The following is a 26,413-nucleotide window of genomic DNA, read 5'->3' as shown; positions in this document are numbered from 1 at the left end:
CAGACTACCCAAGCAAAATATGAGGTGCTGTTCCTCCAATTTGCGCTGGGCCTCACCCTGACAATGGAGGAGGCCCAAGACAGAAAGGTCAGATTGGGAATGGGAGGAGGAGTTGAGATGCTGGGCCACCGGGAGATCAGGTTGGTTAATACGGACTGAACGGAGGTGTTTTGCGAAACAATTGCTGAGCCTGCGCTTGGCCTCGCCGATATAGAGGAGTTGACACCTGGAACAGTGGATGCAGTAGATGAGGTTGGAGGAGGTGCAGGTGAACCTCGGCCTCACCTGGAAAGACTGATTAGCTCCTTGGATGGAGTCGAGGGGGGAGGTAAAGGGACAGGTGTAGCATCTCCTGCGGTTGCAAGGGAAAGTACCTGGGGAGGGGGTGGTTTGGGTGGGAAGGGACGAATTGATCAGGGAGCTGCAGATGGAACGGTCTCTGCAGAAAGCAGAAAGGGGAGGAGATGGGGGAAGATGTGGCCAGTAGTGGGATCTCAATGTAGGTGGCGAAAATGTTGAAGGATTATATGTTGTATGCAACGGCTGATGGGGTGGAAGGTGAGGACAAGGGGGACTCTGTCCTTCTACGAATAGGGGGAGGGGCAGTAAGAGCGGAGCTGTGGGATATATAGGAGACCCTGGTGGACCAACTTGCCCACTCCGACCAACATGTCCCATCTACACTAGTCCTGCCTGCCTGCGTTTGGCCCATATCCCTCTAAACCTATCCATGCACCTACCTAATTGCTTCTGAAACGTTGAAGACACAATTGAAGTTCAGTGAAAACACAAGGAACTGCAGATGCTGGTTTACAAAAAAAGATACAGAAGGCTGGGGTAACTCAGCAGGTCAGGCAGCAGCTCTGGAGGACATGGATAGGACATGGATAGGCGACGATGCAGGTTGGGACCCTGCAGTGAATTTGCATGGGGTTATTAGATTTACCACGATTCACAACAAGCATTTAAAAAAAAGCCAAGGATGAAGCCTATGTCTCATCCTGAAAAATACATTTAACAACAAAGCACGGTGGCGCAGCGGTAGAGTTGCTCCCTTACAGCTCTTGCAGCGGCAGAGACCCGGGTTTGATCCCGCCTATGGGTGCTGTCTGTACGGAGTTTGTACGTTCTCCCCATGACCGCGTGGGTTTTCTCCGAGATCTATAGTTCACCCCACACATTACAAAGACGTACAGGTATGTAGGTTAATTGGCTTAGTATATGTGTAAATTGTCCCTAGTGTGTGTAAGATCGCTGGTCGGCGTGGATTTGGTGGGCCGATGGGCCTGTTTCCACGCTGTATCTCTAAACTAAACTAAGCAGAACATTGCTTTCATTTTCCACAATTTGAAGGAACAGGAGACATGGTCAACTGATCTTACTGATTCAGGTAAGTTACTTTAAAATGTTTATAGAAAGGATCAATAATGATGTGTTATTTTTTTGAACAAATGTTCTGATGCCTAAGCAATTTATTTTGACAATTTAGACACAAAATGCTGAAGTAGCTCAGTCTGACGAAGGGTTTTCACCCAAAACGTCACCCGTTCCTTCTATCCAGAGATGCTGCGTGTCCCGCTGAGTTACTCCTGCATTCTGTGTCCATCCTCGGTGTAAACCAGCATCTGCAGTTCCTTCCTACACTCTTTTGACAATTTGCTTAATGCTCCAGAAACTCCATGAAGGAAGAAATTTCCCTGAACCTCTCAGCTACAATTTTAACTCATCGCATTTTTATTGTTCATGTCTTTGACAGTGGCATTGTATTCATTTGATTAAAATCCTATATAACTTTAAAAACTTCATAAAAGATCAATTTTCACCACCAGTCGTTAATTAAGTTTAGTTTAGAGATGCAGCGCAGAGACAGACCTGTGATCCCCGTACACAAGCAATATCCGACACACTCCAGGGCCAATATTTCCAATTTTACCAAAGCCAATTAACCTACAAAAACCTGCACATCTTTGGAGTGAGGAGGGCAACTGGAGCAACTGGAAATAACCCACGGGGAGAACGTACAAACTCTGCACAAACAGTACCCATAGTCAGGATTGAACCTGGGTCTGTGGCGCTGTAAGGCAGCAACTCTACCGCTGAGCCATTGTGCCGCCCCTAAATAGTTGCCCCTGTCAAATAGAAGTAGGTCCAAGTGGGTCTCCAAATTGGTCATGCTGTACTTAAAGCTTCACAAGGATGAAAAGTGAAATAACCTAGTGTTATGGGGAGAAAGCACGAGAATGGGGTTAGGAGGGAGAGATAGATCAGCCATGATTGAATGGCAGAGTAGTTTTGATGGGCCGAATGGCCTAATTCTACTTCTATTCCTTATGAATTTATGAAATGAAATGTTAGCATTTATTTTGAGATGACTAGAATGGTCGATAGGATGGTCAAATAGGTGTTCGGCACATTGGCCTTCATCAGTCAGAGGATTGAGTATGGAATGTGCAGGAAGGAACTGTAGATGCTGGAAAACACTGAAGTGATTATAGAAGTTGGAAGGTCATGTTGTTGTTATGTAAGACTTTTGGGAGGGAGACCACATTGAGAGGATTGTGTTCAGTTTTGGGCACTATGTTATAGGAAAGGTAAATTAATTTCCCTCCTGAGATAAATAAAGTTATTTTGTATTGTATCATATGGTCAAATGGAGAGGGTGCAGGGAAGATTTACAAGGATGTTGCCTGGACTCTAGGGCCGGAGCTATAGGGAGAGTCAAGTCAAGTCAAGTCACTTTTATTTCTATAGCACATCTAAAAAACAACTCTCGTTGACCAAAATGCTTTACATTGGAAAGGTTGAGCAGACTCTATTCCTTGAAGCACAGGAGGATGAGATGAGGATGAGGAGGTGATCTTATAGAGGTGTACAAAATTATGAGAGGTATAGATCGGGTAGACGCACATTGTCTCTTGCGCAGATTAGGGGAATCGGGAGCCAGAGGACATAGGTTTCAGGTGAGGGGGGAACATTTAATAGGAACCTGAATCCCTCTAAACCTCTCCTATCCACATACCTGTCTAAATGTTTCTTAATTGGTGCAATAGTACCTGCCTCAACTACCTCCTCTGGCAGCTCATTCCATACATCCACCACCCTTTGTGTGAAAAAGTTACTCCTCCGTTCCTATTAAATCTTTCCCCCCCTCACCTGAAACCTATGTCCTCTTGTTCTCAATTCCCCAACTCTGGCCAAGACACTCTGTGCATCTACCCGATCTATTCTTCTCATGATTTTGTACACTAAGGTCATAAGGTCATAAGTATTAGGAGCATAACCCCTGACACCCGTACTAATCATGAAACTATCTATCTCTGCCTTAAAAATATCCATAGACTTGGCTTCCACAGTCTTCTGTGGCAAAGAATTCCACTCTCTGACTAAAGAAATCCCTCCTCATCTCCTTCCTAAAGGAAGGTCCTTTAATTCTGTGGCTTTGTCCTCTGGTCCTAGACTCTCCCACTAGTGGGTACATCCTGTCTACATCCACTCTATCCAAGCCTCTCACTAGTTGGTAAGTTATAACTGCGCTCTTGGTGGCCTTCCAAATTTGACCAATTTTATTGTCCACTTTAATCAGGTATGAAATCAAGGCCCTTATCGGAAGAGGCAGCTTCAGCAGGGTGGTCAGAGTTGAACATCGAGCCACCAAGCAGCCCTTTGCCATCAAGATGATTGAAACCAAGGCTAAAGAAGGAAAGGAGGTTTGCGAGTCGGAGCTCAACGTGCTTCGAAGGGTGAGCCACCATAACATTATCCAGCTGATGGAGGTGTTTGAGACCCAGGATCGCATTTACATGGTGATGGAACTGGCCACCGGGGGAGAGCTTTTTGATCGCGTCATCGCCAAAGGTTCATTTACGGAAAGGGATGCCACTCGGGTGCTGCAGATGGTTTTGGACGGGATCAGATACTTGCACACTTTGGGGATTACACATCGAGACTTGAAGCCAGAGAATCTGCTTTACTATCACCCGGGATCGGACTCCAAGATCCTCATCACTGACTTTGGGCTCGCCAATTCTGGGAACAAAGGTGGAGACTGGTCGATGAGGACCACCTGCGGCACGCCGGAGTACATTGCACCCGAGATCCTGCTGAGAAAACCATACACCAACGCGGTCGATATGTGGGCTTTGGGTGTGATCTCTTATATTCTGCTGAGCGGAACTATGCCATTTGAAGATGAAAACAGGACAAGGCTTTACAGGATGATCCTCAAGTGCAACTACTGTTATGTAGGTGAGGTAGGTGAAACTTGTGCAATTGTTTCGATAAAGCTTTGAAGTTTTCAAACTTTTAGGTAACCGTCCTGGGATTTCTGTTTGAGATATATATATATAACAAATATATATCTGGAACTCTCTGCCACAGAGGGTAGTTGAGGCCAGTTCATTGGCCATATTTAAGAGGGAGTTAGATGTGGCCCTTATGGCTAAGGGGATCAGGGGGTATGGAGAGAAGGCAGGTACGGGATACTGAGTTGGATGATCAGCCATGATCATATTGAATGGCGGTGCAGGCTCGAAGGGCCGAATGGCCTACTCCTGCACCTAATTTCTATGTTTCTATGTTTCTAAATGTATATAAAGGTACATGTCCACCTCTGCTTGGCAACTGGTGGTCCGGTACCTCTTTTAATCTCGACGAATTCACGAGAGCGCACTTGAAATCCCCCTCACCGAGATATCCCCTGGAAAATTTGTTGCCTAGGCCGGGTGAGGCAGTCGATCTCGATGTCATCGCGACTACCACGGACAGCTTCTGATCGGTGGGCCAGATTTGCCCCCTGCAGCCGAGTCTCTGGAACTCCAGCCTGGCTGGAGCCAGCAGATCTGATCCCATAGCCGACTTCCACGGCCGACTTTGTAGGCTGATATCTCAGCCCCCCAGCGGCCTCGGCAGATCGTTCCAGTACCGTTCCACACCTCTCGGTGGCCGTGACCTCTGCTGGTCCGGCAAAACAGAGAATCCAGCAAGGTTCTGGAACCAATGTGGTGGACCTGTATATAGGGTTGCCACATGTCCCCTATTAGCCGGGACATCCCATATATTGGGCTAAATTGGTCAAGTCAAGTCAAGTGAGTTTATTGTCATGTGTCCCTGTATAGGATAAATGTGTCCATATACCATGATATAAATATATACACACATGAATAAATAAACTGATAAAGTGCAAATAGCAGAAAGTGGTTATTAATAATCAGAGTTTTGTCCGAGCCAGGTTTAATAGCCTGACGGCTGTGGGGAAGTAACTATTCCTGAACCTGGTTGTTGCAGTTTTCAGGCTCCTGTACCTTCTACCTGAAGGTAGCAGGGAGATGAGTGTGTGGCCAGGATAGTGTGGGTCTTTGATGATACTGCCAGCCTTTTTGAGGAAGCGACTGCGATAAATCCCCTCGATGGAAGGAAGGTCAGAGCCGATGATGGACTGGGCAGCGCTTACTACGTTTTGTAGTCTTTTCCTCTCCAGGGCGCTCAAATTGCCGAACCAAGCCACGATGCAACTGGTCAGCATGCTCTCTACTGTGCACCTGTAGAAGTTAGAGAGAGTCTTCCTTGACAAACCAACTCTCCGTAATCTTCTCAGGAAGTAGAGGCACTGATGAGCTTTTTTGATAATTGCGTTAGTGTTCTCGGACCAGGAAAGATCTTCAGTACGCCCAGGAATTTGAAGTTCTTGACCCTTTCAACCATATAAATGGGGCTGTGGGTCCCCCTCCTACTCCTTCCAAAGTTCACAATCAGTTTCTTGGTTTTGCTGGGGTTGAGGGCCAGGTTATTGCGCTGGCACCATATGGACAGTTTGTCCCGTACGGACCGCCCTTGCCACGTATTTGATTATTACTCGGGTCGAGGGGACTGTCGGGTCGGAACGCCGCGTCCGACCCCGCCTCACCCGTCCCGGCGTCGTGCAGCCCATGGAGTGCAGCAGCAGCGCCTCGCCCGTGGCCCCGTCGGTCGGCAGCTCGGCCAGCTGTCCGACCTTCGGACCTTCGCTTACAGCCGACACCACCACCCCTCCTTCTCATGGCCGATCATCGGTTCATGAGTTGGATGGAGTGCCACACTTCGCTCGCGACATCGCGCAGCTCGGGCCAAAACTCCTCAGCTGGCCCGACAGCAGGGTATTGTGCGCAGTCCAGCACACGGGCCAACTCATCATTCACCCAGCCACGGCCGAGTCGGTCAATGAATTGCCGTCGGGAATTTGTCCCGTATTTTGACCTTTTGTCCCTTATTTGGGAGTGAGAGAGTCGGCAACCCTACCCGTATATGTATAAATGACTTGGACGTAACGGTAAGGTAGAAAAAAATGCTGGAGAAACTCAGCGGGTGAAGCAGTCGGGTCGGTTAGTAGACGAAATGTGTAGGAAGGAACTGCAGATATTGGTTTAAACCGAAGACAGACACAAAAAGCCGGACTAACTCAGTGGGACTGGCAGCATCCCTGGAGAAAAAGGAATGGGTGACGATTCGGGTCGAGTGGGGGAGGGATACAAAGGGAATGCCGGGGCTACCTGAGTTGAGAGATATCAATATTCATACCACTGGACTGTAAGCTGCCCAAGCGAAATATCAGGTGCTGTTCCTCCAATTTGCGTTTAGCCTCACTCTGACAATGGAGGTGACCTAGGACAGAAAGGTCCATTAACTCCCCTGACAGTGTGTTCGAGACACTCACCAATCTCTTGCAAAGGTTCTGCCAGGCACATCTGATAATGTCACAATGGTAGCTTAAGGAACCTGATAAGGCCACTGCTACTCCTGAGGGCATGGGCTCATTATTTCTACTCATCGACTGGGCAGCAGGACACAGAATGTTTTAATGCCCAGTTAGTTCAATATTTCAGGTCTGATCCATTGTTGGCCTGACGAGGTGATCATTTTAATTATACCTTTCAGAGGAGCTTCCAAATTCACACTGACTAATAATCTGAGTTGTTACACAATAGGCAACACAGTTAACATCACCCAGTTTTACACCAATATCCAAATTCAAAATTATATCCAAACTATTTGTTAAAACATATGAATATAGGTTGGAGGATGGGATTGCACATGGTGGTTAACACTGAAGATAGACACAGAGTACAGGAGTAACTCAATATGTGCTGGAGTAACTCAACGGGACAGGCAGCATCTCTGGGGGAAAGAATGGATGAGGTTTCAGATCGAGAACCTTCTTCAGATCTCGACCCGAAACGTCACCCATTCCTTCTATCCAGAGATGTTACCTGTCCCGCTGAGTTACACCAGCATTTTGTGTCTATCTTTTGAATATAGGCTGCAAGCATGAAGCATGCCTTAAAAAACAAATCAAGTTGAATATTGACCATATTAATACCAGATGAGAATAGTTTAACAAAGCTATTTGGAAGGGGGGAGTTCAACTTATATATAAAGCAAGATTCAAGATTCAAGATTCAATTTAATTGTCATTTGGACCCCTTGAGGTCCAAACGAAATGCCGTTTCTGCAGCCATACATTACAAACAAATAGACCCAAGACACGACATACTTTACATAAACATCCATCACATCGCTGTGATGGAAGGCCAAAAAAACTTATCTCTAAGCAGCACTAAGCAGTGTGAAGTCCTACTAAATTGTTCTGCAATGTTAACATTTCTGACTTTAACAAAAGAAAACCCCATCTGTACCTCGATGATACTCTCCTGGGCGTTCAGTACAAAAGACGAAAACTTTGCAATAAAGTGCCAGCCACTTTCACAAGCCGTGCACTGAGGATGCGTGTAGGGAGGTTGGCGTGATCAATCAAAATAACAATGGGCCCCAATAATAGGATTAGAAAAAGCCATCTGCAATGGATTGTCATCAGTTTCCCACGGTACAACTCTGAAATTATTAATCAGAAAGAGAGAGTGAGAGAGAGAGTGAGATTCCCCAAGGAACTGATTGACCTTTTATGTTCTGAAGAAAGGAAACTCTGCATATGGGCAGCACGGTGACGCAGCAGTCAAGTTGCTGCCTTACAGCGTCAGAGACCCGGGTTCAATCCTGACTACGGGTGCTGTCTGTACGGAGTTTGTACGTTCTCCCCATGACCTGCGTGAGTTTTCTCCGGGATCCCACACTCCAAAGACGTACAGGTTTGTAGGTTAATTGGCTTAGTATAATTGTGAATTGTCCCTAGTGTGTGTAGGATTATGCTAGTGTGCGGGGATCGCTGGTTGGTGCACATTTGGGTGGCCGAAGGGCCTGTATCTCTTAACTAAAAATAAATGTAATTAAAATTACAATCATGTTAAAAACCTGTGATCCTTTTCTTGAAATAAATGCCCAATAACTCAAATACATCTCGATAAATCCAATAATTGATCAGGATTTCTGATTTCAAAGCTATTAACATCATCCTGGAACCTGAGGGGTAACTTTTTCCACACAAGGGGTGGTGGGCATGTGGAACGAGCTGCCGGAGGAGGTAGTTGAGGCTCTCAACGTTTAGGAAACATTTAGACAGCTACATGGATAGGACAGGTTTGGAGGGATATGGCCAAAATGCAGGCAGGTGGGACTATAGTGTAGATGGGACATGTTGGTCAGTATCGACAAGTTGGGCCAAAGGGCCTATCTCCACGCTGTATGACTCTATGACTCTAAGCAGACAGTCAAAATGCTGGAATATTTGTACCCTCATTGATTTTACATTAACAAAGGACGTTGAACAGGAGGGGACGGGAACTTCATCCCACTAGACCTAAGACTTAAGTTGGAAGAAGAGTCAAGAGTCACCAAGAGTTTTATTTTCATATGTCCCAGATAGAACAATGAAATTCTTACTTGCTGCAGCACAACAGGATGTGTAAACATAGTACACTGTAAACAATATGATAAATGAGAGAGAGAAAAAAAAGTTCAGTGTGTGTATATATACACATACTTACATATATATATTATATATATATATATATATCATATACACACATACTCAACGAACAAACAAACAATAAAAGTGCAACAATAATAATAATCTATTGTAGTGCAGAGCTTATATGAGGTTGTAGTGTTTAGTAGCCTGATGGCTGCAGGGAAGAAGCTGTTCCTGAACCTGGACGTTACAGTTTTCAGGCGCCTGTACCTTCTTCCCGATGGCAGTGATGAGATGAATGCGTGACCAGGATGGTGGGGGTCCCTGATGATGCTGGCTGCCTTTTTTAGGCAGCGACTACGACAAATCCCTTTGATGGTGGGGAGGTCAGAGCCGGTGATAGACTGGGCAGTGGTCACAACTTTTTGCAGTCTTTTCCGCTCCTGGACGTTCAAGTTGCCGAACCAAGCCACGATGCAACCAGTCAATATGTTCTCTGCTGAGCACCGATCCGAAACATTGCCTATCCATGTTCACCAGAGAGGATGCCTGACCAGTAGAGTTGCTCCAGCATGTTGTGTCTTGGCATAAGTATCGATTCAACATTTATCCTTCAACCAGCATTTTGGCAAAGATAGGGTAGACAGTCAGAATCTTTTTTCCCAGGATGGAAAAAACAAATACTAGGGGGCTTAGCTTTAAGGGGAGAGGGGCAAAGTTTAAAGGAAGTATGCAGAGCAGGTTTTTTTACACAGAGTGTGGTTAGTGCCTGGAACGCGCTGCCCAGGTTGGTGTTTGAAGCAGATACATACGTTAGTGGCATTTTAAAAGACTGTTGGATATGCATACGGATATGCAGGGCATGGAAGGGATATGGATTATGGTCTGGTAGATAAGTGATGGCCTTGGCATGATTTTCAGCACAGATATTGTGGGCCGAAGGGCCTGTTCAGAACAAGAACAGATCCGTCAGCCCACAATGTTTGTGCCAAACATGATGCCAAGACCATCACTTATCTACCTGCCCATTCCCCCTCCGTATCCCTGCATATCCATATACTTATCCAAAAGTCTTTTAAATACTGTTCTGTGTTGATTGGGAAAAATAAAGGTGATCTTTCTGTTTTCTTCTGTGTTGTGGGTATTAGCCCTGTCCCACGGTGCGAGTTCATTCCAAGAGCTCTCCCGAGTTTAAAAAAAATCTAACTCGTAAGCACGGAGAATGAACGTAGCGGGTACGTCGGAGCTCGGGGACGTCTCTTAGCGCTAACGGCAGGTACTCGGGAAGACTCGCTAACGGCTGGTAAGCACGGGAAGACTCGTGAAGATTTTTCAACATGATGAAAAATGTCCACGAGAGCCCCGAGTACCGACGAGTCGCCCTTACCGTAAATCTCCGAGTTCGAATCAGGGCAAACTCGGGAGAAGTCTTGGAGTGAACTCGTACCATGGGACAAAGGTTTAAGATGTTGGTTATTAAACTGCTCCAAGCACATTTCATATGCTCGCTCACAACTGTTTTTGACACCTTACAAACAGCCTTAAAGGAAGGCAAATTACTTTGACTTTTATGAATGCTCCTGAACTCTCCTTTGCATGAAGGGTGTAGTGGAGCAATCGACGCTTCTGGCTGGACCAGTTGCGTGCCACCTTTCATTGAGAAACAGGTGCCTCCACAGTCGGCAATGGCGTGCAACTTCCCAACTTGCAATTACAATGTTTGGACAATGGAAAGCTGTTTTACTCGTGGAATTCACCGCTCTGCTTTTGTTGTCCTGTTCAATTGTATTAAAGTTGCATGGGCACAGAGGAGTGCTGAAAGATGATTTGTTGTTCCCGTGTGTTAAATGCTCCCGCCCATAACCGTACTCGCGTGCAGTGTACCTTTGTAGACAAACACATACGATACATCTTTAATCTGTGCCAGCAGAGCTGTGTGCACTACTTCAACAAAAGCCTTCTTTGTCTATGACCTATAATTTCCCACTGATTTAAAGGCTTTATATTTATATAATTCATACGTCTTGTGGACCTGCTTCCAACCTGTGACTCATCGATGCCACATTGACTCTTAATAATCACATCTGATATTGCTCGGCCGGCACGGTGGCGCAGCGGTAGAGCTGCTGCCTTACAGCGCCGGAGACCTGGGTTCGATCCTGACTATGGGTGCATGCCTGTACGAAGTTTGTCCCTTCTCCTTGTGACCTCCTGCCTGGGGCTTTCTCGGAGACCTTTGGTTTCCTCCCACACTCCAAAGACCTACAGCTTTGTAGGTGAATTGGTTTGGTATGAATGTAAAATTGTCCCTAGTGTGTAAGGTAGTGTCAAGTGTCAATATTGAGAATCGCTGGTCGATGTGGACTTGGTGGACCAAAGCTGTATTTCTAAGCTGAGTACTGAGGTGGGCCTAGCATGGTGCCTAGAATGGTGCACTGTGCTAATATGTTGTCTAATATGGATCCATATGTTGATATTAGCCAATCTGCAGGGGGATTACCAACCATTTCAATAATTCTGACATTCTGGTGATGTATTAGACTCTCCACAGTAACTGAAGGATTCTCAGTACAGCTACATTCTTTAGTTTAGTACAGTTTATTGTCACGTGTAACGAGGTATAGTGAAAAGCTTTTTTTGTTGCATGCTGTACAGTCAGCGGAAGACTATACATGACCACAATCAAATCATCCACAGCGTACAGATACAGGATAAAGGGAATAACATTGAGTGGAAGATACAGTCCAGTAAAGTCAAATTAACCGTTGTCCTAGGATCTCCAATGAGAAAAACGGTAGGTTAGAACCACTCTCTAGTTGTTGGTAGGATGGTTCAGTTGCCTAAGAACAGCTAGGAAGAAACGATCATTGAATCTGGAGGTGTGCGTTTTCACACTTCTTTTGCCCGATGGGAGAGGGCAGACCAGGGAGTGGCCGGGGTGCGACTCGTCCGTGATTATGCTGCTGGCCTTGCCGAGGCAGCGTGGAATGTAGATGGAGTCAATGGAGGGGAGGTTGGTTTGCATGATGGCCTGGGCTGCGTCCACAATTCCCTGCGATTTCTCTGCTTGAATCTTTATTCCTCTATATGAAAGCTCTCTCGCATTCATTTCTCAGTGGTTCACAAATTAAAACGTAAAACATTTGTCCGTATTTTTGGAAAATAGATTCCATTTGGAGACAGCACACCTTACCTACATGTAATACCTTTAACCTGTGAAAACATTTCAAAGCACTGTATATGAGCATTATCAAAGATCATAAGACATAGGACCAGAATTAGGCCATTTGACCCGACAGAGAGTCGGTTTGTCAAGGAGGACTCTCTCTAACTTCTGCAGGTGCACAATAGAGAGCATGCTGACCGGTTGCATCGTGTCTTGGTTCGGCAACTTGAGCGCCCTGGAGAGAAAAAGACTACAAAAAGTAGTAAACGCTGCCCAGTCCATCATTGGCTCTGACCTTCCTTCCATCGAGGGGATTTATCGCAGTCGCTGCCTCAAAAAAGCTGGCAGTATCATCAAAGACCCACACCATCCTGGCCACACACTCATCTCCCTGCTACCTTCAGGTAGAAGGTACAGGAGCCTGAAGCCTGCAACAACCAGGTTCAGGAATAGCTACTTCCCCACAGCCATCAGGCTATTAAACCTGGCTCGGACAAAACTCTGATTATTGGTGGCCCATTATCTGCTATTTGCACTTTATCAGTTTATCAGAATATGGACACACTGATCTGTTTTGTAGTAAATGCCTACTATGTTCTGTGTGCTAAGCAAAGCAAGAATGTCATTGTCCTATCAGGGACACATGACAATAAACTCACTTGAACTTGAATATTCGGCCCATTCAGTCCATAGGGCAGCACAGTGGTGCAGGGGTAGTGTTGCTGCCTTACAGCGCCAGGGACTCTGGTTTGATCCTGACTTTGGGTGCTGTCTGTGCGGAGTTTGTTTGTTCTCACTATGACCACCTGGGTTTTCTCCGGGTGCTCCGGTTTCTTCCCCGAACTCCAAAGACATACAGGTTTGTAGGTTATTTGGCTTCAGTAAGAATTGTAAATTGTCTCTAGTGTGTAGGATAGTGCTAGTATGCGGGGATCGCTGATCGGCGCGGACTCAATGGGTCGAAGGGCCTGTTTACGCGCTGTATCTCTAAAGCCTAATGTCGTCCAAGAAGATTCAGCTCTAAGCTACATAGGGGGGAAATGAGGGCAAGTGCAAAGTTACTTATATTTCTACCCTAAGTGCGTGCCATTTGTAAATGAAACATTTTCAGTATAGTGACTTTAAGCATTCTGGGCTCCATGGATAAGATCCAGTCATTGGAAGTTGTGACATATATGGAATATGGTATAAGTTTTTTAATGTTTTCCCCTAGCTTTGGACAACGTAAAATGACACCGAAGCAATTCGAAGGGGCGGCACGGTGGCGCAGCGGTAGAGTTGCTTCCTTGCATCGCCAGAGACCCGGGTTCGATCCTGACCAGGGGCGCTGTCTGTACATTCTCTCCGTGACCTGCGTGGGTTTTCTCCGCGTACTCCGGTTTCTTCGCACACTCCAACGACATATAAGTAGGTTAATTGGCTTCGGTATAATTGTAAATTGTCCTTGGTGTGTGTAGAATAGTGGGGGGATCGCTAGTCGGCGCAGACTCGATGGGCCAAAGGGCCTGTTTCCACACTGTATCTCTAAACTAAATAAACTAAACAATTAGGTTTACTCTAATGCAAATCTTGATATAGACTGTATCTATGATATATCCCATGTTATACAGTGGAGTCTTCATCATGTTTTAGTCAGTCTTTTTCCATAACCAGATTGACAACCAGTGAAGTTATTTTCTAAACCCGCGATCTGAAAGCCACAATAAACAATCTGTTAACTTGAGGAAACCTGAGGGACAACCCATCAAGAGGTGCATTGTTTCTCATGTTGGCCCTGTGGTTCCCAAGTCTTTCTCAATGACACAATTGTTTTTGGCACATAGTTTGACATCCTGTAACACATTGGGTATGTTGATTTTCTGGTTTTCCACATGTGTTATCTTTTGTTCCACCGAAAAAAAACAAAACCACCTTTTTCCCAGGCTTACTCACTTACTACTAGCAAATAATACAGGCACAAGAAACTGCAGACGCTGGTTTACAATTAAAAAAAGGACACAAAGTGCTGGAGTAACTCAGCAAGTCAGGCAACATCTCAATACAGGGAAAGTGTCCATTGAAGGGTCTCGATCCGAAACGTCACCTCTTCATTGCCTCCAGAGGTGCTGCCTACCCCAGCATTTTGTGTCTATCTACAGGGAAAGAGTGGCGGAATGCAACAGTCAGGATGCTGCATGGAATTGGTGCAAACCTGATGGGCTAAACAGTCTTTGTTTGTGCTGTAACAATTCATCATTCTAAGATCAACAAGATATGTGAAAAGTGACATTAAACTGCACAGTCAGATCCACAATAACCAAGATTCAAATGTATACCTGTTTGAATTTTGCAGGTGGTTTACATTGAAGATTGAACTTAAAATATCTTGGTGGTAAAAATTCTGAGAACGCAGCTTCTGAGGGTTGAAACAGAAGCCTCGTATTTACCGAAGGATATGCTTACGTTGGATCGATGGATATCAGTGGATATTTTTAAGGCAGAGATAGATAGATTCTTGATTGGTACGGGTGTCAGGGATTATGAGGAGAAGGCAGGAGATGAGGTTAGGAAGGAGAGATAGATCAGCCATGATTGAATGACGGAATAGACTTGATGGGCCGAATATCCTAATTCTGCTCCTATCTTATATCTTATGAAGAAAGACTGGACAGAGACTGTCTTATGAAGAAAGACTGGATAGACTTGGTTTATACTCTCTAGAATTTAGGAGATTGAGAGGGGATCTTATAGAAAATTACAAAATTCTTAAGGGGTTGGACAGGCTAGATGCAGGAAGATTGTTCCCGATGTTGGGGAAGTCCAGGACAAGGGGTCACAGCTTAAGGATAAGGGGGAAATCCTTTAAAACCGAGATGAGATGAACTTTTTTCACGCAGAGAGTGGTGAATCTCTGGAACTCTCTGCCACAGAGGGTAGTTGAGGCCAGTTCATTGGCTATATTTAAGAGGGAGATAGATGTGGCCCTTGTGGCTAAGGGGATCAGGGGTTATGAGGAGAAGGCAGGTACGGGATACTGAAGGAGAGATTGGATGATCAGCCATGATCATATGATGGCGGTGCAGGCTCGAAGGGCCGAATGGCCTACTCCTGCACCTAATTTCTATGTTTCTATGTTTCTATCACTTATCAACTTACAGGGAAAGTGCACTAGGTTGGTTACTGGGATGAAGGAACTGATAGAGGAAAATGGGTTGACTAGGATTGAGAGGGGGTTTTATTGAAAATGTAGATGAGGAGGAATTTCTAAATGGACAAATATTTAGTTTAGATTTAGTTTAGAGATTCAACGTGGAAACAGGCCCTTTGGCCCCCACCGAGTCCGCACCAACCATTGACCCCCATACACTAGCACTATCCTACACACACTAGGGACAATTTATGATCTTTACCGAAGCCAATCAGCCTACAAACCTGTACGTCTTTGGAGTGTGGAAGGAAACCGGAACATCCAAGTAAAACCCACGAGGTCGCGGGGAGAACGTACAAACGTATTAAAAGAATAGAGCTATTGTATCAGATGTTGGTAGATACTTTACCGAGAGGAGCCCACAGAGATTCCTCATGATCCGGCACTATCTTATATGTGCTATATATTCTAAGTAAAGTTTTACATACTTCTAAGCTATAACTGAGTCAAGGGAAATGGAGAAATAGTTAGAAACTGATGTTACGATGGGCGTAATGATCTAACTGATGCAGGCTTGGTGGGGGAGGGTTGCAATTAGCCTACTCCAACTCCTGTTCCTTACATCCTTATTAATAGATTAAGTTAATGGGTAAATGTGTGCCAAATGGATTCAATTAATGGGCAAGTATGAGGTAATCCATTTTGAACCTGAAAAAAGAACAGAGCATGTTATAAGCAGTAAATAGCTGAAAGCAATGGGAATCTAAAAGAAATTCAGTGATCCATGCACACAGATAATTCAAACATTAAGCCTTTTTATGAGTAGTAAAAAGCGGGAAGCAATGGGAATCTAAAGGAATTCAATGATCCATGGATGCATATCACTAAAACACAAAGGGCAAAAATATTAATATAATCATTCAGAAAGACAGCCAGAGTGAGGAGAAACTAGAAGTATTGGAGATGCAATCCAAATGGCAGAATCAAAATGTTTCAGGTTTAGGCTTATTATTGTCACATGTATCAAAGTACAGTGGAAATGCTCTCTAAACCAATCAGATATACCATACATAAATACAATCAAGTCAAACTCAAGTACAATAGATAGAGCACAAAGGAAGATACAGAGTGCAGAATGTAGTTCCCAGCATTGTAACACGTCAGTTCCACAGACAAAGTCCAATGTCCACAATGGGATTGAGGTGAATCGAACAGGATCCCAGCCTGGGTGAGCACTGTTCAGGAGCCTGATAACAGAGGGGAAGATGCTGTTCCCCTCTGTTCTGGTAGTGCATGCCTTCCTGCTTCTGTACATTCAGGCATACGGGATGATAGGTAAGGAAATTTAACAGACTAGCTGACAAGCAAAATATCATAACATTTCGTTTTTAAAACTGATAAGCAAAAAAGAAGGTTAACGGCAGCTAATAAAATTTGGTATCTTGGTAGCTTTGAGAAACTATATTTACATTTTATCAAGTGATCATCTATAGGAATGTAGAAATGCATGCCCTGAAAATCTTTGTAATTTACTGAACAAGTGGTGTTTCCAACAACATAACTGTGCAGACAACCATACAAACTGTAATATTTTATATGGAATTACGTTTTTTAATTATTTTAATTCTCCTCCCGTTTGGAATAATATTTGCCATTCTGGGTTACTTGGCCAGCTAGAGACCCAACTCTCCCCTCTCAACATCTACTGATGGTTTCTGCAAAACACAAAGTGCTGCAGAGCGGCATGGTGGTGCAGCGGTAGAGTTGCTGTTTAACAGCGCTGGAGACCCAGGTTCGATCTTGACTACCGGTCCTGTCTCTACGGAGTTTGTACGTTCACCCTGTGATTGAGTGGGTTTTCTCTGGGTGCTCCGGTTTCCTCCCACACTCCAAAGGGTATGTAGCTTCATTGGCTTCGGTAAAAAAATTGTAAATTGTCCCTAGTGTGTGGGATGGTGTTAGTGTACGGGGGTGGGGATCGCTGGTTGGCATGGACTCGGTGGGCCGAAGGGCCTGTTTCCGCACTGTATCTCTAAAGTCGAAAGTAACGTCTAAAGTCTAGCTCAGCAGGTCGGGCATCAACAGTTGAGCAAATCGGCAGACAACATTTCTGTCTGTAGTAGGGTTCCGATCCGAAACATTGTCTGTCCCTTCACGTCACAAATGTTGTTTGACCCGCGGAGTGTCTTCAACACTTTGTGTCTTGTTCAAGATGTCAGCACCTACAGTTTCTTGTATCTCCGTTTTAATGATGCTCTCTTGTCATTGCTTGTCTGATTCTGTATGTGTGACGTGCAATCTTTCCCGAGTCATACATTTCTTCTAATCTGCATGCTGTCTTGTCCACTAAGCTGCAGAACATGACCAACCTTCCTTTCAAAAGAAAATAACACAAAAAGCTGAAGTAACTCAGCAGGGTCAAGGCAGCATCTGTGGAGAACGTGTACAGGCAACAAAGTCTGAAGAAGGGTCTCAAACCGAAACGTCACCCATTCCTTCTTTCCAGAGATGCTGCCTGTTCCACTGATTTACTCCAGTATTTTGTGTCCATCTTCAGTTTAAACCCGCATCTGCAGTTCCTTCCGACACACGTATGGGCAGGTTAAGACCCTTCTTTTGGACTTTAGAGATACAGCGCAGAAACGGGCCCTCTGGCCTACTGAGTCCCCGCCGACCAGCGATCACCCCGTACACTAACACGATCCTACAGACGAGGGACAATTTTTTTTTACAACTTACCAATGCCAATTAACCTACAGACCGGTTTTCCAGGTGTTCTTTGAAGTGTGGGAGGAAACCAGACCACCCGGAGAAAATCCACGCGGTCACGAGGTGAACGTACAAACTCCATACAGACAGCACCCGTAGTCAGGATCAAACCTGGGTCTCTGGCGCTGTAAGGCAGCAGTGCGAATGTGCCACCCTAGTCTGACATTTCGGGACACCCTCCTCTTTTTGCCAACAAACCATGGCTAGTTCTCATTATATCTTAATAATACTTAGACCGTTTCCCCCCCTCTATTACTAGCAAGCAATTCCTTTGAAAGTAAATTTTCTGAAGGAATTGACACGGAAACCCGACCTTCAAGAACCTACTGTCTCCTTTAAGCATTTTGATGATTCACTGGATAAACAGTCAACGGCTGCTAATGTCTGCCATAAATAGTGTATTATTTCAACCAGCATTCCCATAGCCATACTTTGGTCAAAGGGAAGATCGAAGATCTTGGTGAGACCACACCTGGAGTATTGCGTACAGTTTTGGTCTCCAAATCTGAGGAAGGACATTATTGCCATAGAGGGAGTGCAGAGACGGTTCACCAGACTGATTCCTGGGATGTCAGGACTGTCTTATGAAGAAAGACTGGATAGACTTGGTTTATACTCTCTAGAATTTAGATTGAGAGGGGATCTTAACCTTACAAAATTCTTAAGGGGTTGGACAGGCTAGAAGCAGGAAGATTGTTCCCGATGTTGGGGAAGTCCAGGACAAGGGGTCACAGCTTAAGGATAAGGGGGAAATCCTTTAAAACCGAGATGAGAAGAACTTTTTTCACACAGAAAGTGGTGAATCTCTGGAACTCTCTGCCACAGAGGGTAGTTGAGGCCACTTCATTGGCTATATTTTAGAGGGAGTTAGATGTGGCCCTTGTGGCTAAAGGGATCAGGGGGTATGGAGAGAAGGCAGGTACCGGGATACTGAGTAGGATGATCAGCCATGATCATATTGAATGGCGGTGCAGGCTCGACAGGGCCGAATGGCCTACTCCTGCACCTAATTTCTATGTTTCCCCGTTTCTATGACACAGCGAGTAACCCCCGGGTCAAGACCCTTCTTCACTGATCGTACAGACGATATGGAGATTTTTTTTAACAAATTACCAATGCCAGATTAACCTACAAAGAAAGGTTTTCTACAGGTGTTCTTTGAAGTGTGGGAGGAAACCAGACCACCCGGAGAAAATCCACGCGGTCACGAGGTGAACGTACAAACTCCATACAGACAGCACCCGTAGTCAGGATCAAACCTGGGTCTCTGGCGCTGTAAGGCAGCAGTGCGAATGTGCCACCCTAGTCTGACATTTCGGGACACCCTCCTCTTTTTGCCAACAAACCATGGCTAGTTCTCATTATATCTTAATAATACTTAGACCGTTTCCCCCCCTCTATTACTAGCAAGCAATTCCTTTGAAAGTAAATTTTCTGAAGGAATTGGATTACTTTACCCGGCCTTCAAGAACCTACTGTACTTTGTCTTTAAGCATTTTGTTTAATGGTTCACTGGATAAACAGTCAACGGCTGCTAATGTCTGCCATAAATAGTGTATTATTTCAACCAGCATTCCCATAGCCATACTTTGGTCAAAGGGAAGATCGACACAAAAAGCTGGAGTAATAGGTGATGTTTCAGGTCAAGACCCTTCTTCAGACTGAGCGTCGGGGGAAAGGTGATATGGAGAGATATAGAACTAACAAATGAAAGATATGCAGATAAGTAACGATGATCAAAGAAAGGTGGAGTCCACAATTGTCCATTGTTGGCTGTGGGTTAGGTGATAGCGATTTATACAGACAGTGAAACCTCAACAGAACTATGGTGAAACTAGTATAAAAACTAGGGTGGGGGACGGATGGAGAGATGGGTATAGGTTAGTATTTGATTGGTACAGGTGTCAGAGGTTATGGGAAGAAGGCAGGAAATGTCGTTAGGAGGGAGAGTTAGATAGCCTTGATTGAAGTGGAGTTGACCTGATGGGCCGAATGGCCTAATTGTATACTTATTCCTTATAACATGATCTTACGAGAAGGGATGCAAGGGTTACTTGAAATTAGAGACATCAATATTCATACCGCTGGGTTGTAAGCTGCCCAAGGGAAGTATGTTATGTGCACAATACCCTTAAGATATATGTAACATTGCAGGGAATCTGTACAAGTTTCAAAATTAGACTGCTTGCTGTTTGGGAAGGAGTTTTATAATGCAAAGTGTCTTATTGCTTTATAATAATTCATAGAATATGATCAGGTGATTTATTTTTAATTGCTTTTTTACAAAGTAATAGGAACAGAATACTTTATTGTCACATGTGACATGGCAGAGTGAAATGTTCAAGAAGGAACTGCAGATGCTGGAAAATCAAAGGTACACAAAAAAGCTGGAGAAACTCAGCGGGTGCAGCAGCATCTATGGAGCGAAGGAAATAGGCAACATTTCGGTCCGAAACCCTTCTTCAGACTGATGCACAGTGAAATGTTTTGCTTCTATTCCCAATGCATATAAACAGCGGCCACCTACAGCGATGACAAAGTTACTAAGCCGCTGGCTCCTCCGTTTGTTCACTCTATGCCCAAATCAGTTGTATCTATCTCCATCACCACCCCTGGCAGAATATATTAAACTGAACATTGATTGCCCATCCACATGAAACTCACAGGCAACCATTGGCAATCTCTCAGCTCCGCCACCTAACCACAGCCAGATCACCCACTTGCTCTCGACCACACTCCCTTCCCAATTACCTCCAATTCCCAAGATCAAATAGAGTCTGTATAACCTATCCCTCAGGATACTCTCTGGTAACGTTCCAACTACAGATGTTGAGCTCACCAGCCTATTTTTCCCTGCAGCCCTTCTTGAAAAGAGGCACAACATTTGCCCCCCTCCAGTCATCTGGCACCTCTCCAGTATTTAAGGACAACTCTTAAATGGCCCAATTTACAATGGCCCACATTCAAATTTTCACTCTCTGCTTCATAGGAACCCCTGGGACAATTTTTTTCCAGAGAGGGTGGTTATGAGTATATGGAACAAGCTGCCAGAGGAGGTAGTTGAGACAGGTACTAGTCATAGAGTCTTGCAGCGTGGAAACAGGCCCTTCGGCCCAACTTGCCCACACCGGCCAACATGTCTCATCTACGGTACACAAAATTGCTGGAGAAACTCAGCGGGTGCAGCAGCATCTATGGAGCAAAGAAAATATGCGACGTTTCGGGCCGAAACCCTTCTTCAGACAATTGTTCCACCTGCCAACATTTGGCCAATATCTTTAAACCTGTCCTATCCATATATTTGTCTAAATGTTTCTTAAACACTGCGATAGTACTTGCCTTAACTACATCCTCTGGAAGCTTGTTCCATGCACCCACCACCCTTTGTGTAAATACATTTGGACAGGTACATGGACAGGAAAGGTTTAGAGGGATATCGGCCAAACGCGGGCAGGTGGGACTAGTGTAGATAGAAACATAGAAAATAGGTGCTGTAGGAGGCTATTTGGCCTTTCGAGCCTGCACCGCCATTCATTGTGATCATAGCTGATAATCCACAATCAGTAACCGTACCTGCCTTCTCCCCGTATCGCTTGATTCCACTAGCCCCTGGAGCTCTATCTAACTCTCTTTTAAATTCATCCAGTGAATTGGCCTCTACTTATGTGGCAGAGAATTCCACAAATTCACAATACTATGGGCGAAATATTTTTTTCTCATCTCAATTTTAAATGGCCTCTCCTTATTCATAGACTGTGCCCCCTGGTTCCCCATTTTTCAATGGGGAACATTTTTCCTGCATCTAGCTTGTCCAGTCCTTTTATAATTTTACACGTTTCTATAAGATCTCCTCTCATCCCTCTAAATTCCAGTGAATTACTGGAATTGGGGCATTACTGGATGGGGCATGTTGGTCAGTTTGGGCGGGTTGGGCCGAAAGGCCTGTTTCCATGCTGTATGAATATGAATCTATCAAAGATAAGTCCCTGCATTAAGCTTTGCCCCAGTAAGTCGAAGCTATCCAGTTACCTAACCTTTGTGTCTCCACTAATCTCTTTGCTGTCTCATTTGAATTGTTTGAATGCATCACATAATTCTTCAAATTATTTTACAATTACACAATTGTCCTGTTGTAATGCTAGACAAAGCTGTGTGCTTCTGTTTGTTCCTGTCTGCCTGGCCATGACATCACTCTGCAGGAATGAGAACATTCAATGCTGCAATTTCCCTTATCGTGTGAAGCACTTTTTCCAACACAATTCCTGCAATTTCTGCTTTTCACACAATTCAGTGTTGTTTCCACAGTAATCCAGTCAATCGGTGTCAGCACCAGGGATGCCAGAGTCATATAGTGATATAGTACGGTAACAGGCCCACACCGACCAACATGTCCCATCTACACTAGTGCCACCTGCCTGCGTTTGACCCATATCCCACTAAATCTGCCCTATCCATAAGCCTGTCCAAATGTTTTTTAAATGTTGTGGTGTGTGGCATGAACCATGCAATGTGTAGGAAGGAACTGTAGATGCTGATTTATGCCAAAGATAGACATAAAGCGCTGGAGTAACCCAGCAGGTCAGGCAGCATCTCTGGAGAAATGGAATAGGTGACGTTTCAGTTCAGAACCCTTCAACAACAGAAAAACTAGCAAAACTAGCATTTCTTGCACGGGTTGCCCGGGCACCGGTTAACGAGTTGCCCGCAGAAGTCACGGTGAAGTTCGGATCGGCGGACGTCCGCGGGACTGAGGCGCAGCTATTCCGGCATGCTCACAGCCCAGGGAGGGCAGAAACGTGAGCCCAGGTCAAGATCGGCAAACGCTCATACCGGTAAGTTGGCGCCGTCGTTGTATTTAGTACGAATTGTACTTAGTTCAGCGACAGAAGTCCCGATGAGGTCGAGATCGGCGCCCCACCCAACCTAGGTGCCTTCCGAACCCCCATGCCGCCGAGTTGCCAGCACCCTTGACGAATTGTATGTAGATCGGCAATTGAAGTCCCGATGAGGTCAAGATCATACTGTCTTCATTAATTACCCTATAAGTGATAGGAGTAGAATTTGGCCATTCAACTCATCAGGTCTACTCCGCCATTCAATCACGGCTGATCTATCTCTCCCTCCTAACCCCATTCTCCTGCCTTCTCCCTATAACCTCTGACACCCGTGCTAATCAAGAATCTATCTATCTCTGCCTTAAAAATATCCATTGATGGCCTCCACAGCCTTCTGTGGCAAGTGGCAAGGCATTCCAACATCGGCTGCCTCAACGGGCCCAGGCGCCTCATTTTCAGTTTTCCAAATTTTAACGCATCAATTTCTTTCGAAGATGGTAGTCGGAGGAATTCTCACCCATTGTGCCAAATACACTTGCCAACGTTCATTTAATACGCGTGTTACAGTGTGTGGTGAAAGTAAGGCTATTGAATATCCTGGTAGCTTATTCTACCATCAGGCAAGATATACAATGTGCTGAAGAATTAAGATTGGAATGGAATAAAAAGTTTATGTTACTATTATCCTCTGTAGGCAAAAATAATTTATTAAGGGCATCTGAGAACTCTGTTGGATTATTTGACAGCTTAGCTATGCTGGGTATTAGAAAAAAACTCCTTAATCAACACTTAAACAAGAGAACACCATAGTTTTTGTTACCCAATGCATTTAGACAGTGCCGAGTTCAGCTGGCTGGTTTTAATTCCAGCCCCCTCAAAGAAAGTTTTTTATGCTGCCTGCCTTCATAGTTGCTCAAGTTTCTTCAACTTTTAAGTCAACAAAGCCCCATTTCTTTTTGGGTCCATTAAACAAAAAATCTAGCTGTGAAATCTCTCAGAGACTGTATCCTTTTGTGCTGCAGCACAGTTGATGGAGAGATAAGGGCTGCATTATCCAGATCGGTATTGTTTGACCCACTTGTTACTGATATCTTTTAGTTTTGGTTTATGTCCCTGTTGTATGTCCCCTTTGTTCTGCATTCGTGCAGAAAGAATGTAACCTGTATCTACCAGACGTTGAAAACAATCCGCTTCTATTTGTCAATTTCGTGCCCTGATGGATTTTAATTATAAAATGTATGACAAAGAAGAAATGTGATCTATGCAGATCCAGCGGAGTAAATAAATGGTTGAATTCACAAGCGAAAAGAATCATTGATGAAATTGTGTGCAGGAACGAGTAGGTGACATAGTGTGGAGATGCCATGATCATATTGAATGGCGGTGCAGGCTCGAAGGGCCGAATGGCCTACTCCTGCACCTAATTTCTATGTTTCTATGCTGGTTTACACCGAAGATAGACACAAAATGGGCACTCAGCGGGGTGGGCAGCATCTCTGGAGAGGTGTAATGGGTGACGTTTTGGATCGATGCCTTTCTTCAGACTCATCAGACCCAGTTTGAAGAAGGATCTCGACAACAAAACATCACCTATTCCTACACCCTTCTTCAGACATAGTAACGGTTCTCAGGCGTTATGAGGAGAAAGCAGGAAAACGGGGTTGAGAGGGAAAGATCGATCAGCTGTGACTGAATACGCGGAGTAGACTTGATGGGCCGAATGGCCTAATTCTGCTCCGATAACGTATGAACTTATAACCAATGAAATACAAAAACAGTGGCTGTACTTTTGAGTCATCATAATAACTGATGTTCAAGGCAGCATCAATTTTCATGGGAAATATTGTTTGAAAATTTGCATATTATTCATCAGTATCATTTTCAGATTGAAATATTTGAAGAATGTCATTATGTTTGATGTTGGGATGGATATGAAGTGTAAATGGAGTCACAGTAAACAGGGAAAGCTTTATAGTTGGCGGTGCTGGCTCGAAGGGCCGAATGGCCTACTCCTGCACCTATTGTCTATTGTCTAGACCACAAATCTGTATCCAGTATTAAAAATATTGGGATTTATTTTTCTAGCGTGCACAGGGAATGTAAAATATATGATGTAAATCAGATTGAGGATTAGTTGCATCAATATTGAAATAGCATCCTCAATTATAGCAGATTTGGATTCTCTAAAAGCAGGACTGTTCTTTCAGTCTGCTGAAGGGTCCAGACCGTAAACGTCACTCATCCTTTTTCCTCCAGAGATGCTGCCTGACCCGCTGAGTTACTCCAGCACTTTGTGTCTATCTTTGGTGTAAAGCAGCATCTGCAGTTCTTTGTTTGTTCATTTTGGATTCTCACCAGGACTGGAAGCGAGAACTGCCGTCAATGAAATGCTGCTATTTATTGCCAGGGTTTCATCTGAATTAAAACTAACCTGGCGAATGCTGGGAGATAAAGTACCTGCACGACTTGTTAAACCAGGAAGTGGTTGGGTTCACAGGTTTGGATCGTTCGCAAATCTTGTCAGCAGCATCAGGTTTGAAGGAGGAAAACCCCTCGCAGCTGTGCTGCCCTGTAAGGGTTCGGCCAAGTGCTATCAACTTGGTCCAAGCAGCGAAATCTTTATTTCCCCATCCTTTTATCTTGATGTTTTTGGCATAGGATTCACCCTAGACTGATCACGTACCCGACGATAGTGGCAGAAAGAAGAGAAGGAAAAAGAATGCGAGGATCGGGGACATAAATTATTTAGCCAGAGGGTGGTGAATTGCCACAGATGGCTGTGGAGGCCAAGTCAGTGTGTATTTTTAAGGCAGCGATAGATAGATTAGCCTTAGCAAATGTAGAGAAATAGTCCACAGATCCTGCAGATGGAGGTGTCAGGGGTTATGGGGAGAAGGCAGGAGAATGGGGTTGAGAGGAAGAGATAGATTTATCCTGATTGAATGGCGGATTAGACTTGATGACCTGAATGGCATAATTCTGCTTCAGGGACTTCTGAACGTAAGGAAAAGCTTCACTTAAGCTTCACTAAGGAAAAGCTTCACCAAACGGAATTACCTTCCACTGGGGACAACAGCCCAGATTGCCTTCACGAGCAAAGTCTGAAGCAGTCCTTTCGTAAGAGGTTCTTGTGGAGATAAGCTTTTCCTGAGTAAATTGACCTGCATATAGCTCAAACACAAACCCAAGACTTCATGTCACAGTTACCGAGGCAGTCTTTTGTGGTTGATGATGACTAACAATGTAATTTTACTTTGCACATGTTAACTAACAGTTGTCCTTCAGAACATTGAACATAGAGAAATGCCGCACAGGAACAGACCCTTCCGCCTGCAATGTCTGTGCCAAACATGATGCCAGGATAATCGAATCAAGTTCCTTCTTATCACCTTCACACCCACCTCTGGGATCCCACAACATGATCTTCAATCTTTTCTGACATTATTCCTAGATAACATAGGTAGGGCTACAGTGTGATTATAACCATATAACCAGAAGCCCCAGAGCACCAGGGTGTAGCCGCCGAGCTGGTTTCCCGTGGCCGAACGCAAGACCTGGCAAAGCCCACAGGGCAAAAACGCCGTGCCACCCCCTGCTCAGAGAACCCGGTAGATCTCCTGGATGGAAGAGCTGGCCGAGACGAACTATGCTCATCTCCTGAAGACCAAAGACCGGGAGGA

The 26,413-nt window shown here is 44.8% G+C and overlaps 1 protein-coding gene across 1 annotated transcript in view; it reads left to right on the top strand.

Annotated features, from left to right (window-relative positions):
* The window catches only part of LOC129696144 (serine/threonine-protein kinase H1-like), a 42,626-nt gene that overhangs the window by 2,033 nt on the left and 14,180 nt on the right, over positions 1–26,413 (top strand). The window contains exon 2 of the mRNA XM_055633660.1: positions 3,584–4,250. Coding sequence (XP_055489635.1) covers positions 3,584–4,250 — 667 coding nt within the window. The remainder of the gene's footprint in view (positions 1–3,583; positions 4,251–26,413) is intronic.

This window comes from Leucoraja erinacea, chromosome 4 (assembly GCF_028641065.1).
Source record: "Leucoraja erinacea ecotype New England chromosome 4, Leri_hhj_1, whole genome shotgun sequence".
Taxonomy (NCBI): Eukaryota; Metazoa; Chordata; class Chondrichthyes; order Rajiformes; family Rajidae; genus Leucoraja; species Leucoraja erinaceus.
The sequence above is the reverse complement of the archived record's forward strand: the minus strand, read 5'-3'. Positions and strand labels throughout refer to the sequence as shown.